General features: G+C 40.7%; 1 protein-coding gene across 2 annotated transcripts in view; it reads right to left on the reverse strand.

Annotated features, from left to right (window-relative positions):
• The window catches only part of SYNPR (synaptoporin), a 283980-nt gene that overhangs the window by 109766 nt on the left and 153639 nt on the right, over nt 1-20575 (reverse strand). For both annotated transcript variants that reach the window (XM_043886751.1, XM_043886752.1), the window contains one exon: nt 9198-9322. In XM_043886751.1, coding sequence (XP_043742686.1) covers nt 9198-9322 — 125 coding nt within the window. The remainder of the gene's footprint in view (nt 1-9197; nt 9323-20575) is intronic.

Below are 20575 nucleotides of genomic sequence, written 5' to 3' on the forward strand. Positions count from 1 at the left end.
CTTGCTTGGGTAACCCATCTTGTGCTCTAATAAGACCAACTTCTCCCATTATAGCCTCTTGCCCAGGGGTGAGTAAACTTTTCAAAGGGACAGATAGTAAATCCTACAGGCTTTATGGGCCAACAGGGAAAGTCAAACTTTGTAGGTACTGTACACATACAATGTTTAAAATGTAATCATTAAAAAATATAAAAACCATTCTTAGCTTTTGAACTAAGTAAAAGCAGGCTATAGGCTGGCTGGACTTGGCTCAAGGGCCTAACTCTGCCACCCACGCTCTAGTCTTAGGGGTTGTGGTGAATTCCTGCAGTCTCTAATCTGTGAATTGCCTCCTGATATGATCGTAAAAGCCCTGCCTCTCTAGTTTCCTATAACTTAAAAAAACTGAATCACTTGGCACGAGGTCTCTTTTCCTGACTGTATGTGGGCAATGACTTGTTTCAAACTGTACTCCATGAGTGGAATTGTTATCTACTTCATATATTTCTTATTGCTTTCAGAAACGCATTGTGTTAAGTTTCCATTCAAGTTGACTCTGCTGGCTGCCTACCTATGTTTTGACTATCCTGGATGACATGCAGTGTTGTAAAACAAGTGACCCCTCCCAAGGGGATGCTCAAGCTAATGTTGGGAACAAGAAACTAAAAATGTTAAAGTTGATCCTCCTACTGACCAAATGCTGTCCAACATCACTGACAAAAGTGATGAAAAAAGCTGCGAAAAGCTGACAAACCAGGCTGGCTTGTAGATGCAAATTTCCACAATAGCTAAGGCATGGATGACCATGCAAATCTGATGTGTTATATACCACACAGGGCCTTGCCCACTGCTTCCACATGTGTTTAAACCCCCACTGTCCCTTCCCTGATTGCCTACAGCTGCCTTCTAACCAGCCTCCCTGACTCCCACCCCTGCCACACACTCCCTTAAGACTATTTTCAAAGCTGCAGGCCAGGTCTTTTAAAAATATAAATTGCATGGCTCCACTGCTCAAAACCGCCAATGGCTCCCCATCTTACACACTATAAAATCCCGATTTGTCATGTTCTCTCTCCACTCTGTGTGACCCAGCCGCTGCCCACTTCTTCAAGCCTATCTCCTGCCTCCCTTCTCCTCCTCCTTCCAACCTAGCAGTGCTGATCCTCGCTGCTTCCCAGACTCTCCCCAAGCTCAGATGTCAGGCCCCTGCACTGGCTCTCCCTGCCCCTGGAATACACCCTCGGGGATCTCCAAGAAGTGTGCAGCTGTCTCTTCCTCTCTTAATTCTTGCAGGTTTGCACTCCTCTGTCACTTCATCGGAGTTTCCCTAACCAGCTAATCTAACATAGCTCAGCTTCTCCTTCTGTCCACTTCATCGTCTTATGACTTCAGCATGGCCCACGCTGTTCCCTTGGCTTAGAACATTTTTCCTCTCCATTCTGTGAGTCTTTTAAAATTAAAAAAAAAAAATTACAATGTTGGGTTTAATTTCTGCAGGACAGCAAACTGACTCAGTTATACATATATATTCTTTTCCATTATGGTTTATCACAGGATATTGAATATAGTCCCTTGTGCTATACAGTAGAACTTTGCTGTTTATCCATTCTATATATAATAGTTTGCATCTGCTAAATCCAAATCCTTCCCTTGCCACCCCTCTTCCTCTCCTTTTTTGACTGATTTAAATGCCATTTCCTCAGGGAGGTCCTTCTGGATCATTCTATATAGGTAGGTGTCCTTTAGCCCTCTCCATTTCACATTTTTTGTACAATGTCCACTTTTTCTTATACACCACCACTACTGTAAGTGTGTGTGTGTGTGTGAGTGTGAGTGTGAATGTGTGTCCTCTGTCTACCTCTTTACTGTTTTTCTCCCATTCCCAAATGATTGTCAGTTTCATGAGGGAAGGGGTTATGTCCACTTTACCAACCAAAACATATCAAGTGCCTATACACTTCAGGGCCTTGTACACTGTAAGTGCTCAATAACTATTTATGGAGGGAATGAATAAATGATCCAATGTGGAATCAGTCACAGACCTAGGAGAGATGAGATAGCCTCACTGTATAAGAGACCACTGGTTGCCCACCCACATCTCTCTGGTACTCACTATTTCTGTATATGATGATGGCTTTCTAAAGTAAGCATCATGACCCCTGCCTGAAGGCTTTCACAGGCTCCAAGTGCATGCTTGGTCTGCATGCAGTGCCAGGGAGTTAATGCCTATAGGAGCAGCTTTGGATGGCCAACAGGAGTTATTAAATAACTACCCCCAGTTTTACCACATGCCAGAAGTGAATTATGTTATTCATGGTTTCTTACAAGTCTCTGCTGTGCCAGATGACCACCGGGGCACCTTGCTCATTAATCCAGTATTCACTGACCTCCTTCCCTTTCTTGTCTCACTACCCCATGACTTACTGGTATTTCCAGGGATCATCCGCCAAGAAAACTACAAATCCTTGTCTCAGCATGCACTTTTGGGAGAACCCAAACTAACACATCCTTCTATGGAATCCCTCACCACTATCCTTCTGGAGAAGTGTTGCAACAAAAACGTTCCCATCTAGCAGTTGCTCAGGTTGCCAGGGGAATTGTGGGATGGGATTGTGTGTGTGTGTGAATGAATTCTCTGATGTTTTAATTTAACCGGGTTCATGGCAGCAGCCACATTTTCTGTGAACTCTGCAGACAGGCATTCCCTATAAATGATAGCTCCTTTCTTTAATGTAGATATCTCCAAATAGGACTGTCCTTGTCCCTGGTCTATAACTGTACTCTGGGCCAGTTCCTTGCACCAAATTCTACTGATAAAATTAACAAGGACAAGACACAACTCAGTGAATACCTGATGTTCACCAGACTCTGTTATACAACTTGTATGACCTACTTAAGTGGTCGCAACCATACTACAAGGAAAGTACTCTTATTTCTTTCTTAGAGTTTTGAACCCTGGGTCCAGGGAGGCTATCACTTGCCGCATCTGCAGGGTGGCAGAGTCTGGATGTGAAGCCAGGGATGTGGCCAGAGATTCACTGTTAATTCTTTGGCTACACCATCTTTCAACCTCCCCAACTATCTGTCCCAGAGACCCCCCAGGTCTCATCACATCCACAATTTACTATAAGGCACAAAATTAACATGAGATACTATAGTTATAAAGTTTCTAAAATGTGTGTGTGTAAGTTGCTCAGTCATGACTCTTTGCGACCTCATGGGCTGAAAGAAGACCCCTCCAGGCTCTTCTGTCCATGGAATTCTCCAGAACACTGGAGTGGGTTGCCATTTCCTTCTTCAGGGCTCTTCCCCACCCAGGGATTGAACCCATGTCTCCTATATCTCCTGCATTTCAGGCAGATTCTTTACCAGCTGAACCATTGGGGAAGCTCAAGTTTCTGAAATTTTAGTCAAAAAAGAGTGAAACCATCTGGCAATGAGAAACAATAAACACATGTTTAAAAGTAATTGCAAATGCAGCATTTCCTAAACACAAGATATAAAAAAATTTACAGTTCTTAACATTTTTATTTTTCCCAATTTGGCCCTCATGGTAAAAAAAAAAAAAAAAAGTTTATCACCATTGCTCTAGGGTGAAGATCTTAGGGGAAAAATGCTTTTCCCCATGACAAAGCCAGCATTACCAGATAATGGCCTAAACTCCAGAGCTTTCTTGGCATCAACCTCCATCTGACCCTATGTTCCACAAAAGAGTGTGAGAATCAGAGCAAGTGGCCAGAGTCATAAAGAGTGCTTCTGTTCTCCGGACAGCGCTGGGCAGCCGTTGGCCAGCAAACAGTCCAGGTGAGCCTTTCCTTCAACACAGAAGACCCACCATCAGATTCTGCTTCAAGGATCACAAAGACTAGATTCACAGTCTCATTCTCCCTTCTACTCATGCCAAATAACCCTGGGAAAATCATGCTTGTGCCAGTGAGCCTTTTCCATTGTTCTGTATGTTGGGAGGCTTTCGTGCTCCCATTAGTTAAATGAGAGAGAAAAAAAAAAATAGAGAATGGATAAGAATACCTTCCAGGGCAAACCAAATAAGCATCAAAGAGTTAAAGAAAGTTAATAAATGTGAAATAGTTCAATATGTACTCACTCTTTTAATGTCTGCATATTTGGAGAGAGAAAGATGGGGAAGCTTCCATTCTGGGTAAAATATAACCAACATATTGTCTTGAGGGTAATTTTGCAAATTAACTAGAATAATTATCTTCCTCAGCTCTCTATTTTTAATTACCTTTTCTTGATAATGAAAGTAAAAACAATACACTAAAAGAGAACTTTATGAGTGCCAGGCCTTGCTTAAACTGTTTCCTGCATATGATTCATTTAATGCAACACCACTATGAAACAGGTAACACTGTCTCTGTTTTATAGATAAGGAAAGAGAGAGTAAGTAATACTCTTAAAAAAGACAGTAAGTAAATTCTTCAAAAAAAAAAAAAAAAGACAGTAAGTAAATTCTTCAAAAAAAAAAAAAAAAAAAGACAGTAAGTAAATTCCAAAGTTCCATCTCTATAGTTCAAGCTACATTATGTTGCTTCAGTAGATTCACAGTATAGAAAATCATAAAGCTTGTTGCAGAAAATCTGGAATATGTGGCCAAGTATACAAAGAATATTTGATGTACTCATAATCTCACCACCTAGAAATAAATGAACATTTTGATACAGTGATCATGACAGAATCTCTATAAATATGACATAGCTTTTGTTGTTATCCCAAATGAAAAGCTATGTAATTAATCACAAATGTGGAGAATATACTTGCAGTAGACTGATTATAGAGTACGACTTAGGCAGAATTTGGGGGGGACCTCAATGGATCACCTCCCAACTTTTAGCAATCATTTAATTTTCATAAACTAAGGTTGAAGTACATGTACTATGGCTGTCATTTGGAAAAGACCTATCATGCATAAGATGCCATGAATGAAGAAAACCAAAGGCGACTTCAACTTTGAAACCTGAACTGAAAACCACTAAAGGAGATGTTATGGACTAAAGGTTTTGACTTCTAACCAATTTGAAGCAGTGTTCAACATGATTCACAGTGGGAGGAAATAGGGATCTCTGTATCATCTATCTTTACCTCTCTATCTATCCATCCACCGACCCATTCACCCATCCACATAATTCACATAACAGTACTGTCTTAGGTGGATTGGTACTGGGAAGCAGACCCTGAGATCAAGATTTGAGTGCAACTGGTTTTTGGAAGATTCATCTTTGGAAACACCAATAGAGCAGTGGAGAACTGAGAGAGGAAAGGGAAAACAGGTAAGAAAAGGTGTGTTAATGAACACAGGGTGGAGCTCTCCTGCTGGGTACTTCTGAGAGCTTAGTGTGGTAGCCCATGAGAGGTGAGGAATTTGGGATATTTATTCTCCAACTCACAGTTGTCATTGGATGAGAGCAGCTCTAGGAGTCATTTACTCCCCAGCATTTCTGGCCTGCCCTGCATACTAACCAAGCAGGTTCCTGTGACTAGTGAAAGCCCTTTAACAGCCACATGGGTTTACAATAAAAAGTGTAGGTGTAGATGTGAATTGTGAGTGACTGATAGGTATGGGCAATGTCAGTATGTGCTATAGTCCTATAGTCAGCCAGTATAAACAACAAAATTGGAGTCATTATATATATACATACACATATACATATATATGTATATACATATATATAGTCTATATATATACATACACATATACATATATATGTATATACATATATATAGACTATATATATACATACACATATACATATATATGTATATACATATATATAGTCTATATATAAGCTATAGTCCTGTAGTCAGCCAGTATAAACTAAAACAAAATTGGAATCATTATATATATATATATATACACACACACACACATACATACACATATATACATGTATATATATTCATATATATAGTCTATATATATGCTATAGTCCTATGGTCAGTATGGTCAGTCCTATGGTCAGTCCTATGGTGGGTATAAACTAAAACAAAATTGGAATCATTATATACACACATATATACATATATACATATATGTGTGTATGTGTATATATAAACGTATATATATATACAGAGAGAGAGAGAGAGTTTTGTATTCTGCTTTTCTCCTACTAAAATGCTGGGAGCATTTCAGGTCCTTACATGTTATTTGAAAAAAATGACTTTTAGTGGGTGCCTATCACATTTTATTTAACTGATTCCTTATTTTTGGACACATAAGTTATGTTTAATTTTGAAGTACTTAGAATAATTCAACAATAAATATTTTCATACACATATTTTTCTCTATATCTCTGGTGCCTTAGGATAAATTAATCAAGGACAATTTTGTTAATTATCTAAAGCAAGGATTACCAATTCCATATCTATAAGAATGCTTGAAATTGATAGAAAACTTAATTTTTTTTTATTCTGATGGGTGTCTCCAGACATAAAAGTGATATAACAACTTAATTCATTTTTATGATGAATCTGCTCTTAGTCTCTATATTCAGTTGTTCTCAAATGATGGGAGATTTTTATACATTTATTATGGAAACCTTTATTGCTGTCTAGCCAAGGTGGCAAGTTTATCACCATGCCATCGAATGAGCTGATTACTTTCCAGAAGCAGAGGTGAACACCTCCTCTACAAAAAGGTCATTAATAACCTTGCTGTCTTTCTTCACAAACATCACCTCATACAGAAGTGAAGTCACTCAGTCATGTCCGACTCTGTGACCCCATGGACTGTAGTCTACAAGGCTCCCCTGTCCATGGACTTTCCCAGGCAAGAGTACTGGAATGGGTTGCCACTTCCTTCTCCAGGGATCTTCCCGACCCAGGGATGGAACCCAGGTCTCCCGCATTGCAGGCAGACGCTTTACTGTCTGAGCCACCAGGGCTTAAGGAAAAATGGTTTGATCCTTAGCATTTTGCATTTTACTTGTTTGAGGGAAAAATACCCCATTCTCCAACAGTCTGGCATGCTTTCTTTCCTATTGAAATATCTCATCATAGTATCTCGTGAAGTATCTCATGATACCATTTGTTCCATCCACTGGCCTTTTAGTTTTCACTTCTTGACTTCTGTGAAGTGCTGAGTGGTATCACTCATGCATGACATATCCCTATTTTCCACGCAGCCTACACTTGTCTAGTGGTCCTATCTCTTTTTCTTTTGGCTCTTCTTGTTCTCCCTCAGTTATTCCTCTCCTTCTTCATTTCTTCTACATGTGGACATCATCCATTGCTTAGCCCTGTGTGCCTACTCTTCTATTTCTCTTGATGACCTCTCTTTGTTCAGGACCTGTTTTTCACTCCACGATTATGACTCTTGGAGCTCCATTTGCAGGCTCCCCTCACTCCTTATATGGGATTTAAACATGAAACTTCTTGATAGAAAATACCTCAAACCTGGCATGATCAAACCCAAAGTAATCGTCTTCACTTTAAAATGGTTTTCCCTATTATTTTCTCTTTGTCTTTCCTTAACCTCTTTCCCCTATTTAGTCATGATCAGTGGCAATTCTCCTCTCTTCTGCTAGATCCCCTTTGTTGAGCAGTATGCACGCATTGCCTCAGTCATTCGACACAAAAGCCAAGGAGTTCCTCCAAAACCTTCAGACATGTCAGACATTCCTACCCCAACTACCACTGGCATAGGAAACTCTTATTACTAAATTACCAGGCATTCTATGCTTAGTATTTCTCTGCTTTGGACTCTCTTATTAGTTTATTAGAGGAGTATCTACCTGAGCAGAGGTGTTTGTAACTTGTATTACTGTATAGTTCTTAAAAACCGTTTAATACATTGGTATAAATGCCACGTCTGTGTGATTCACTGCCTGTGAACCGAGACATTTTTGTTTTGGACTAGGAGAAGTTCACTAGATCGATATATTAAGGATGTGTTCCATGATATATTAATCTTCTGAGATGTTCAGTGAGAAAGGCTTTCTGTGGTCAAATACATTTGAAGAAACATTGTGTTCTTGGTGATTCAAAATGTGTGTTAAAAGGGCAAAGTGCTAAGAAGTATTTCTTAAACTTATTTTATCAAATCATTTAATGATTCTCCAGCTCTTTCTCCCCCCTCCCCCCTATTCCCCATCCCTTTCCTCTGACTTTCTTTCTCTCTTCCTTTCTTTTCAGAAACTTTAAATATCTAGGGCTCTGTGGGAAAGATTTTGGAAAACACTGTACTTACTTGTTTAAGAAAGGTTTTTTAGGAGCAAATTTTTACCTTTCTCTCTATTTCCAGAGCCAGCACTGTATCTGGCACAAAATGACTGAACAAATGTCTGCTAACTTGAAGTGCACACAGGCGAGTATATTAATAAGAAGCCAAAATATTATGTTGAAAGCTGTTCTCAAAAATCACACCAGTTTTTTGGTACCAAGCATTTGTTAGTTTTACAGAAACGAATCATTTAAATTTTTATTTCAATTAATTCACTTTGGATCATAACCACAAGATGTCTGACTCGGGACAAATCTTGGTAGGTATATAGCCATTATTTTATAGACAGGTCTTATCTTTCATCATGAATTTATATAGAGATTGAAAGAATTATCTCAAGCAACTTAAGTATAGGAATAGAGATGTGAGCTCTGGGAATACCCTGGGTAGGCTCAAACACTGACTTTGCCACTTACTGACCAAGGGAAGGTGGGAAAATGTACCTGCACCTCAGTTTCCTCATTTGAAATGGTGATGATACCTGTACTCCCCTTACAAGGTCATTGTGATAACTTAATGAGATTAAACAGGTGAAAAGCTAAGCACAGTGTCTGGCACATGGAAACACTATTAGCTATTAATACCATTAAACATATTATCAGCCAGGATTGCATAGTTGATATGAAATGAAAGGTGACCACACAATTTTAGAGAGAATTTGAGATAACTCATGAAAATATGGATGGGGAGGAAGGAATTGTGTGATTGAAGTCTCCGTATTGATAAGACTCCAACATTGGGCCATTTGTAGCAGTTTGGGTTAGGGAGAAGAGTTCATTCTGGTTTGAAGCTACAACTTCCAGAGAATAACTTTTCCCAGGGTAGGGTGCTGGATGGGCATTTTACTTATTTGGGCATTTTGGAGGCTCAGGGAGAATCCTTTCTTTTTACCCAGAAATTCCTGGGAGATTGCACCTTTTTTAAAAGAAACCAAGAAGGAAGAAAGTTCCCTGCCTCTCTGTAAGAGGGCACCATTCCCTACCTGAATGGGTAGGCAAACGCCACGTCAATGCTGAGGTCACTTTCCGTCTTGTTGGCACAGTCCACACTCAGCCGTAGGCCTCCAGAATAGCCACCGCATGTTGCAAATGCAAAGATTGCAAAAAGCTGGGGAGAACAAAGAAATAATAGAGAAGGCAGCTATTAGAATGGTGTTGATCTCATGAAATACGTCAACAGGATGTTAGTGTCTACATTGAGAGAGGTTAGGATGACAATTATGGCCATCCAAGTATGGCATCATATATGGTTTAGGCTGGAATGAAGGCCAGGATGATGATGGAGAGTGGGATGGCTGGGTGCGAAAAATTTCCTGGAAAGCTGGAGTCATTTTGCTTGTGGAAAAATTAAATACAGGACAAAATATCTGCATTTAAGATCAAATATCTGTGTAAAGATGATTAGACAGTATCACCGACTCAACAGACATGAACTTGAGCAAACTTTGGAAGATAGTGAAGGACAGAAAAGCCTGGTCTGCTGCAGTCCATGGGGTCGCAAAGAGTCAGACACAACTTAGTGACTGAACAACAGCATCTGTGTAAAGAACTGTCACACTACAGAAGGTAGAGATGTAATCTTACATCAAAGTCTCTGGAAAGCTATACACTGAGAGATTAATGATGGGTATCTCCATGTGGGAAGAATTTCAGATGTTTCCTTGCTTCCTTCTTTTTGGTTATCTGTATTTTCTGCAAAACACATGTTTTGTCTTTTGGAATAATAAAGATTTTTAAAAATGCACAAAGAATTTTAGGGTTGATGGGTGGAAGAGGTGGAGATTACCTAAAATGTGTTATTTTGGAGCACAACATCTCAGTATATGTCAACCTCAAAGCATCCTTGGTGGTTTCATCTCTGTTTTACTTGCTCTTTCTAGAGGCAACTATTAAAAGGTTCAACTGATGATCAACTAATGTTAGTCTATCCTAGCATAAAACATGCATCTATGGTAATCAGGCAGTGAAAATTAGAAGCAGGAACTCAAAGAAGTCCTCCAGAGAAAGAAGATATACCTGGGAGGGTGAGAATGCCCTAAGATGGGAAGAAAACAAATACCAATCTTTGCCCACTTAGTTTGGCTAAATTCAAAATAATGTCTTGCTCATCTCTGTAATACCTCCAGTTATTTTAACTTTGAAATTCACCTTCTTCTAGTAGCTTGGGTTCCCATTAGCAACACCAGCTCACTTTGCATAGTGAGAGGAATTACTGTGTAAGGGTTTGTAGTCTAACATGTGATCTATCCTGAAGAATATTCTTAAGTGTATATGAGAAAAGTGTGTATCCTGTCCTTTTGGATGGAATAATCTGTATTTGTACATTAAATCAATATGCTATAATGTGTCATTTAAGACCAATGTTTTCTTATTGATTTTCTGTCTGGATGATCTCTCCATTGACATAAAAGGGGTGTTAAAGTCCCCTACAATTATTGTATTGCTGTCAATTTCTCCTTTTTTGTCTGTTAATATTTGCTTTATTTTTGATCATTTTCATTATGTAATGCCTTTCTTTGTCCCCTTTTGCAGTCTTTGTTTTAAAGTCTATTTCATCTGATATAAGTATTGATAGTCCAGCATTCTTTCTGTTCCCACTTGTGTAGAATATCTTCTCCCATTCCTTCACTTTCTGTGTGTATCTTTAACTCTGAAGTGGCTTCGAGGCCCAAGTGGGCTATTGTGGGTTTGCTGGTGTGGGGGCTGGACCCCTGGAGCAGGAGCCACCTTGGAGGGGTGCCAGGGTCAGATGGCAGTGCCTGTTGGTGGAACGTGACAGCAGCTGCTTTGGAGGAGCCAGCTGGGGCAGGCGGGATGGGCAGGGTCGGTCCTCAGGGATAGGCCAGGTTGGTGCACAAGGCATTAATTCAGTTGATGGAGAGTGACAGAAATGGTACACACCAGTGCTGGGTCCACTAGGTAGAAGGAAAGTTTTGGTTTTTTTTTTAATGTCACCTGCCAGTGTTTCTGTTCTGGAGAAAGTTCCACCACATCTCTACCCCTCCAGCACATGTCCTAAATTTAGTCAGTGAATCTCCTTCTCCCATGACACAGGTGCTTTTTAAGCTGCTGTCTCTGTGCTGAGACTTTGAGCAGTGAGCATGTGTGTGCGTACTCTCCAAGAACAGAGTCTCGGTTTCTAACAGCCCTCCAGCTTTCCTGGACATAAGCCCCTCTGGCTTCCAAAGTCAGATGTTACAGGGGCTCATCTTCCTGGTGCAAGTCCCCCAAGCTGAGGAGCCCAATGTGGGGCTCAACGCCTTTGTTGCACAGAGGAAACTGCCATGGCTGTGATAGTCCTCCCTCTGTGGATAGGTTCTCACTAGATCATGCTTCTGTTCTTTTGACCCAACTTGATGTGGCCTTTTCCTTATAGATTCTTAGTTTTAGAAAACCTGTTCTACTAGTCTTCGGGTCATTCTCAGTGACAGTTGTTCTGTAGGTAGTCCCAGATTTTGTGTGTCTGTGGGAGATGAACTCAGGATTTTCCTACTCTGTTATCTTGATCCAGAATCCACCAAGTTATTGGTTTTTAAATCCAGTAATTTAAAATAGAAACACAATGTATGACAAAACCCACTGGAAAAAAAAATAAATAAAATAAAATAAAATATTTATGACCATCAAAAAAAAAATAAATAAAATAAAATAGAAACAATTTGACCAAATGATATTATAGACGGAGTAAAAGTAAAATGTGTTTATCTGTGTTAATGTGTGTAGAGCACTTAGAACAGATCCTGGCACAGAAAAAGCACTCAATAAATGTGAACAAGAGTTATTACTCTAAATAAATGTGTATGAGATTTTGGTAAGATCTTGCAGAACATAAAATGGGAAGTTTAGACTTCCTCCCTAGCTAAATCTATATGACCATCAGCCCCAATGAACCAACATACAAGCACTCCAGAAAACCTTATCTTTTTCCTTTGTTAGCTTTCCTTCCTAGTTTATATCAATACCCATGGGACTTGTGGAGACATTTAGAAGGTATCCAACCCATCGTGAAATCTGAGAATGATATACACAGAACACCAAGGCTGACAGGACTCGGATCTGTATCCCTGTGATATGGATTTGCTCATGACCAAATGTTCTCTTTCTGTCAGCTCTTAGTATTGGTAGGAATAAGGAGGACATGATTTTAAATGTTCAATGCTTAAATCTAGGTTTCATCATACAACACTGGATGGCACAGTCCTTTGTGCCATGTCATGATAGCGTCTTTAGTATGATTTCTTCCAAAAGACAGAATGGAGTGGCAGCATCCAGAGCCCTGGGGTAGGATGTGGAGATCGCCCTTTCCTCATCTGTACAACAGAAGCATCCTCTGTGTCCTCCCAAATCACTGAGAGAAGAAAATGAGATGGAGTATGTATCTATGTGCAGTCTTCTCTGAATCCATGCGGATTTGTGTGGTATTTACACATGTGTACTTCTCTCGGGCAAGAGTCCTCAGAGCGTAATCAACACTTGTACATGAAAAGGTTAGGAGGAATTATCTGTTGTCGGCTTTATTAAGTACCTACAATGGGCTAGCTATCGTGTCCAGCACTTAACATGTGTGATCATATTTCCTTTTGACAACAACAATTTGTGTGTGAAGCTTAATAATCCTATATTAAAAGTGTGGCAGGATAGCATAAGATTTCAAACAGTAGTATTCTTTAAAATCCCCTGTAACATTAAACTGGAGTGATTTAGAGGTAAGATAAGACCCAAAGATAAGACCAAAGATAAGATCTTAGAGGTAAGACCCAAAGATAAATCCTTTAAATTCAATGCTTAATGGCTGCAAAGAAACTACTTTTGGCCTTTCATCTTATATTAAAGCGCCTTACATACAGTAAAATATTATTAATACTACCATGCAGTGAAGTTAAGATGGAAAGATAATTATGTATTGAAATTACATATTTAGCTCAAAATACTTGATGTGTAGAGGAAGGCATCAGAGTATTGAAACCACACACACCACTGCTTTTTCTTTTAACGTCTATCGAGCTCTGAAAACATAAGACATTGAACTTGAGTTAAATATGATACCTATGGGCTTTCTGGTTACCTTGCATTACCCACAGTCCTCACTGATTAAAGAGAAATCATACTGTGTGACTGATATGAAACTCATGTGGGGTTGGTGAGGATTAAACCGATAATGTCTGTACAACACTGGAAGAGTCAGGTCCTGCTGAGTGAATAACATTATAGGGATAGTTTGGAAAGTGAAATATCTGGGAGAGTGAAATTAACTCTTTCACAGTATATCAGCTAGGAACCTGGTCCTGTAATTAGGATACATCAGGACAGAGTGAGGAGAGGGAAATGGAGTCCTTTAGGGATCTGAAATTCCCTTAGTGTTGCAGAGAAATGTACAGTCAGATGGAACTTTGGAAATTTTGGAAGTTGGAAGTCCACCCAACAACTCTACCCTAGGTGGTAGACGGGAGCAGTTCCAGAGTCAGGCAGACCTGAACCTGAGTCCAATTTCTAGCTGCCTGACACCGAGTAAGATACTTAACTTTTCCCAACCTCATTCCTATATCCACTAAATCAGGACTAATTCACCGGCTCATTCAGCAACTGTTTAATGGTGTATTTACCAGGTGCCAGATGGTGGGAAACAGAAAGGTAAAAAGTTAGAGAAAAGACAAAGAAAAAGTAGGTCCCTGCCTACTCTGAAGTTTAATGCTGGATGGGGGTTGGGACAGAATTAAAAGAACATACAAATAACATAATTACAAATTTTGTCCTGGGGGACATCTTCCAGACCAGGGCATTATATCTGAGGATGTCACATTTATGCTAAGACCTTGAAGACGAAAGTGAGAAAGCCACAGGCAATGGAGGGTGGTGTGGAGAGAAGCCCCAGGGACTGTGGGCACAGCGTAAATGACAGCGCTAAGCAAGCAAAGGCTTGACAAGTCCAAGGAGCCAATGGAAGGTCAACGTGACAGCTGGACGGTGAGTTGAGGTTGACAGTAATTTACCTCACGCGGATTTGTGTACATCAACTGAGAGAACACACACAAAGCATCAGGCTCAGAGTTCTCAATAAACCATTAGAGTGTATCCCTCCTCTTCCTCCTCCTTCCCCTCCCCTCCCCTATCACCACACTACTGATGAAATTAAGAACTAGAGAAGAAGATCCATTTGCCTTTAACTCAGCAAGAGCAGAGTTGGAACTAGAATCCTGGTGTGTAAATTCCCTCAGTCAGCAGTCTTCTAATTAGCTCTAGAATAACAGGAAGAACAATTTTTGACCACATGGATAGAGAATTGTCAAATGGTCCATACTTCTTTGACCAGAGATGCATCATGGTGCTGCGGGGGCCTGAGGTTTTCCATGTTGCTCATTAGTGACTCACAAACACATACTGCAAACCTAGTGCTAAGGAGGATGGGTAATATATTCTCTCTTTCTCCTTTCCTTCTTTCTTTCCTTTCCTCCCCCCCACCCCTTCCTTCTCTCTTCTCTCCCTCTCTTCTTTCTTCTTTCCACCCTTGGTGGGGTGGAGGATTTTAGAATTGTGCAAGATGTTGTAAAAGAACATAGACTTTCTCAGCTTGACAAGTGTTGCTTAGAGAGGCCATGGATATTAGCGAGAAGATGGTCCCTATGTCTTGTAGATGATAGACTCTGAGAGACTAATGCTGATTCCTAAGACAGATGATATCCTCTCTTGGAAGTTGGAAGAGATGGAAAAACTTTGTGTTATGCAGACAGGATGGAGGGAGAATTGAAGGTGGGTCCTGGAAGGCTAAGGAGGGAGAAGAGTCTGAGAGAAAAACTCCATCTGGGGCCAGCTCTCTAGGCTATATGCAACATAATGACAGATTAATGACACTGTGTTTCTGTGTATGCATGTGTACATGTATGAGTTTGTACAAGCTTTGGGCTCTGTGTTCATCCTCAGCCAAACCTGTGCCTTCCTTTTGGTAACGCAGTGTACTTACTCACCTTCCTAGACATCAAGGGCACAGTCCAGCGGCAAAAGTTCATTTACCCAAATCAAGTGAAATTATAAAAGTTCACTCAGAATGGCCATCATCAAAAAGTCTACAAATAACAAATGTTGGGGAGGTGGAGAAAGGGGAACCGTTCTACACTGTTGGTGGGAATGTAAACTGGTGCAGCCACTATAAAGAACAATGAGGAGATTCCTTTAAAAATTAAAAACAGGGTTAGTGTATGATCCAGTGGTTGTACTCCTAGGCAGATATCTGGAGAAAACCATAGCTGGAAAAGATACATGTAACCCAATATTCATCAAACCACTATTTACAATAGCCAGAATATGGAAGCAACCTAAATGTCCATCAACAGAAGGATAGATAAAGAAAATAGTTATATATGAGTAATATTCCATTGTATGTATGTGTATATTACTCAGCCATTAAAAAGAATGAAATAATGCCATTTGCAGCAACATGGGTGGACCTAGAGATTTTTATACTAAGTGAAGTGAGTCAGAAAGAGAAAGACAAAAACTGCATGGTATTGTTTATATGTGGAATCTTAAAAAATGATACAAATGAACTTATTTACAAAACAGAAATACACTCACAGACATAGAAAACAAACTTATGGTTACCAAAGGGGAAGAGGAGATAGATAAATCAGGAATTTGGGATTAAAATATTCACATGACTATATATAAAATAGAAAACCAACAAGGACCTAGTGTATAGCACAGGGAACTCTATTCAATATGCTGTAATAATCTATAATGGGAAAGAATCTAAAAACTTTTATGTTATATATATATAACATATATATGTTATATATATATTATATATATTTATATATACATATTGTCAACACATATGTAACTGAATCATTTTGCTGTATACCTGAAACTAACACAATATTGTAAATCAACTATATTTCAATAAAAATTAAAAGAGAAAAAAATAGTTCTGTGTTGCCATCTTTCTAATTCTCCTCAAATAGAGCAGACACCTCAGCCTCTGGCACAACCTCAGATAATCAATATCAAAACCACCAGCCCAATCACTCACTTCTGTATAGTTCAGGAAAGTAAAATAAATCTCCTACGATGAACTCTCATTTCACTACTGTCTTGGATGATCTATGGCTCTGTTCCTAACAACAAAAATTACTCTCTAATGGGTGAAATTAGCCAGCAGAGATTTCCCTTGCATGCAGTTAATTAGGAATACATCCGGCTGAAAGAGAACAGAAGCATTGCCTTGCACTTTCTGGCTTAATAAGCATCCACAAACCAAAATTCCTCATAGCAGGAATACCTTTACACAGTTAACAATACCAAAGGTTTTCCCCTGGAAAGAGTGCAAGCAGCTCCCTCCTTTGAATTAATTGCACCACACGAGAAGTATCAGTGAAAGCTGTTATTAATCCTTCTGGTTAATTTGCAAGGCATAGTGGAAAGCAATAGGTTGGAGGAGGACAGGAAATCAGCCTGATTAATGACTCTCACGGGGACTGTGGTCTTCTGTGAAGTCAGGGAGGGGACATCTTCAAAGGTCTGATGCATAAACTCTGGCAAGAAAGATCCCTTGGAAGAAATAAGTGAGAGTAAGGAGCCTGGCTAGAAAGAGATTAGGTGATCGGGACCAAGTTGTGGTATTTCTCTTACCACCAAGCTGTGTGTGCTGGCAATCAGAGCTCCACAGATACAGATATGACTTACACAGCATTTGCCAATTTCCATGGTATAAATACTTCCTCCATGGCCAATTCTAAGCCACCAAAATAACATCTTTGAAACTTGACTGGGAAGAGAACCGCAGAGTCAGCTGCGCTTGAGCACACCACAGCGACCAAGGGACTTTCCTCGACTCTCCCCTGAAGCACCCGGGGCTGATTTCAGTGGTTCACTTCTCTTATTTCACATTTCCTCTTATTCCATATCTCATATTTCCTCTTATTTCATATCACTCACCTTGGGTTTATTTGACTGATTTCACTTCAATTATTCATTCATTCATTTGTTGTATACATTTAATCACTTATTATTTACTTACTGATTTAGTTATTGTAGGAAAAGCTGTTGATGCTCTGCTTAGGATCCCCTCTGCACTCCCTAAAGGCCACCTGCAGCGTCAGGGGGACAGTCCTCATATGCATCAAAGGCTCCTCCCTAAACATTCAGTTCTCTCTGTTGAGGACTATCTCAGGCAGCAGGGACACAGCCTGTGATTGTGGCATGGTGCAAGGTTCTGGGGATCAATTCCATGTCAGTTTCCAAACAATGTGGGATAGAAATTGGTGGACAAATCCCCCAAGTGTCCTTCTCTGTCTGCTCGGACATTTTGAGGTGTGTTTAATATAGTTTCTTTCAATGGGATTGAGCTCTATTGCCTACAGCAAATCTGCTCATGAATGACACCTGTGGTTGGAGTCTTCCTTTTCCTCTTTCACTTCCTCACTCATCATTGTGCTTCCTGGCATCATCTCTCAGGTCACCTTCTTGAGCCTACATTCTTGCATTTCCCAAAAGCAAGTCTCAGGACCTGCTTTTGGGAAATGCAACTGATATAGTTACCAAACACTGACCAAGTACCAATTGTTCTCCACGCACTGCAGTGGCCCTAGGACTGTATTAATGAAAGGACGGGTACCACTCAGCACACCTTAGCTCGTGCCCCTCAGCTTATAGCTAGACACACTCTCATCTCTGCAGCCTTTTCCAAATAGGCAGAGATCTTCTGCAAACAGAAAGTCTTCTTGGACTATGCTATCTACAGGAGGGCACCTGACCCCAGCCCACCCCCACTTTCACTCTCATTATTCACTTCTGTTGCTATTTACCTGAGCAGATATTTAAAAATCTGTGTTTGGCATTATGCATTCATCTGTTTATGTTTTGCCTGGCCGCTTCTCTGAGGAAAGGTAATACCCTTGTCTTTACTGATGAATCTCAGCTCTTGGCATGAAGTGGGTGCTCCTAAACACTTTTTGACTAAAATATGTAAATATATCCCCCTCCGCCACCTTTGGGCTTCCCCGGCGGCTTCCCCGGTGGCTTCCCCGGTGGCTTAGTGGTAAAGAATCTGCCTGCAATGCAGGAGACACAGGATACACAGGTTTGATCCCTGGGTCGGAAAGATCCCCTGGAGAAGGAAATGTCAACCCACTCCAGTATTCTTGCCTGGAAAATCCCACAGACAGTGAGCCTGGCAGGCTACAGTCCATAAGGTCGCAAAGAGTTGGACACGACTGAAGCAACTTAGCAAGCATGCACACCGCCACCCCCAGGAACTTGCTATCTATTTGGGAATGTGGACAAGTGGATGAGCAGGTATGGTAACACCTGCTTTTTGGTGGTGGCACTCACCGGAGCCCCTAAAGGAAAATGTGGAGTGTGTTTGCAGAGGAGTGGAGGGACATGAGGAGTGGAATCTTGAGGAATGGACAGCTAAGCAGATGCCAGGCAAGCATGCCAGGTTCAGCTGGGTAAGAGGGAGAAAATGAGTGTTTCAGGCAGAGAGAAGCAAATCAAAGACACTCAAGTGAACGAGTAAGGCATATCTGAGTCGTGTGGCTGACAGGATAGGAACAGACACTGAAAGATGAGAAGAAAGCTGAGGCTCCATTCAGGAGGCGGCAGGGATGTGCCAGGTCTGATGTAGCAAGGATCTCATGGCCTCTGGGCCATGTCAAGCCACATATATTCATTCACACATGCAGTCTATGGTTGCTTTCAGATTTCAACAAGAGAACTGAGTATGGACAATAAGAGACCCTATGGTCTGAAAGGCAAACCTATTTACTATCTGGCCCTTACAGAAACCCAGGAGAAACTGGGGTTTTAGATGGGGCTGGGTTATTGGCCAGGGAGGGGTATGACCAATTTGCATTTCAGAAAGGCCATATAGGTTGGACTGGAGCATGTGGATGGACAGAGAGCAAGTCTAGGTGCTAGAAGATGAGTAACTGATTTACATCCCCAGATAACCTGCAAACGCCATGTCAGCAGGACTACCGCTCAGCTCTCTCTGTACTCTTGTTGTGCCAAAACATGGTAGTGGCTCATAAATGCTATCAAGGGAATGAACACCCAGTGAAGGCGCAAGAGAAGATGAGAGGATGAAGGACTTGGAAATGTGTACCCTGGCACTGAAGCCCAGAGTAATAAACATCGTGATGGTTACAATGATGGCCATGAAAATGATGATAGTAATAAAAAATCAACCACACTTGATGCTCTGGGCCAGTCCTTTCAGTAAATACATTATTTATATGAATTTATTTAATCCTCTCAACAACCCCCTCTGAAGCGGAAAGAAACATAATCCCTCATTTTACACTTGAGGAAACTGGGTCAAACAGCATGCCAAGATTACATGGGTTATTGGTACGTGAAGTAGTCATGGTTTGAAAGTGGATTTGCCTTTCTCTAAAATTTATCTTCATCTGTCCCAACTCTCCCAGGGCTATGAAGGGTATGTCACTTGGCTGGAGTAGACTATAGAAAGATTAAAATCAATCATGGGCTTGTTAAGGCCAAGAATGCTCAGAAACCCAAGTAAGGACTAAGTGAAGCATTTGTAAGACAAAGCCCTGATCATGCAAATGGATGCCAGTGGCAGCTCACAGATCTTGCCTGGCATTACAAGACTTCGCTCTGCAGCATCACAAGTCATCATGGGGGAAGGACTGAGAATCTTGGATGGTAAGAATTCTGGAGAAGCCTGCCAGGAGTAGTTCTGCCAATTACGTTTAACAAGACTTTCCTACTAATTGTCAGCTACTCACGGTGGGTGGGGAGTCCCTCACAACTCCTGTCCATCATCCAGCAGCTTTTAAGTTAAGGACACCCAGTTCCTGCCTCTCCAGCTCCCTGTGATGAGCCATTCCCTCTTGTCCCTTCTCCTTTTATGGTCCGTCTTGGGTTGATAAGCCACTGGTCCTTAGCACCCCTGAGAAGCACTTCTGTGAACACAGCTGTTTAAAGGAGCTGATTACTCTCTAGTAGCCCTGGAAAAGCAAGGAATACATACTGTCAGGATATTTTCTGGTGCAGAAAGAGTGTTTGATTAACTGTGGCTTCCCTCATACCCCATGGGCTGCCCAGGCGGCCCTTAGCTGACTGATGGAACACCTCTAAAACTTAATGTTCCATTTCTACTCATTTTGACCCAATTCTTCTTTCTTTTAGTGTTTCTTCTTCTGTTGATAATGGGATTTTTCCAAAGAAATTGACCAAGTACCTACTCTGGTCATCGGTTTATGGTTACTGCAAACCTTCTGACCCAGAAGGTTTTTGTGAACAGCCCTGTAAAACCTCAGAAGAGACCTTCCTGTGAAGATAAAAACTGCAGGTCATCCCTGAAAGACAATATAATTCTATCTTATTTGGAAGCACTGAAAAC

The sequence above is a fragment of the Cervus elaphus genome, chromosome 24, assembly GCF_910594005.1.
Source record: "Cervus elaphus chromosome 24, mCerEla1.1, whole genome shotgun sequence".
Taxonomy (NCBI): Eukaryota; Metazoa; Chordata; class Mammalia; order Artiodactyla; family Cervidae; genus Cervus; species Cervus elaphus.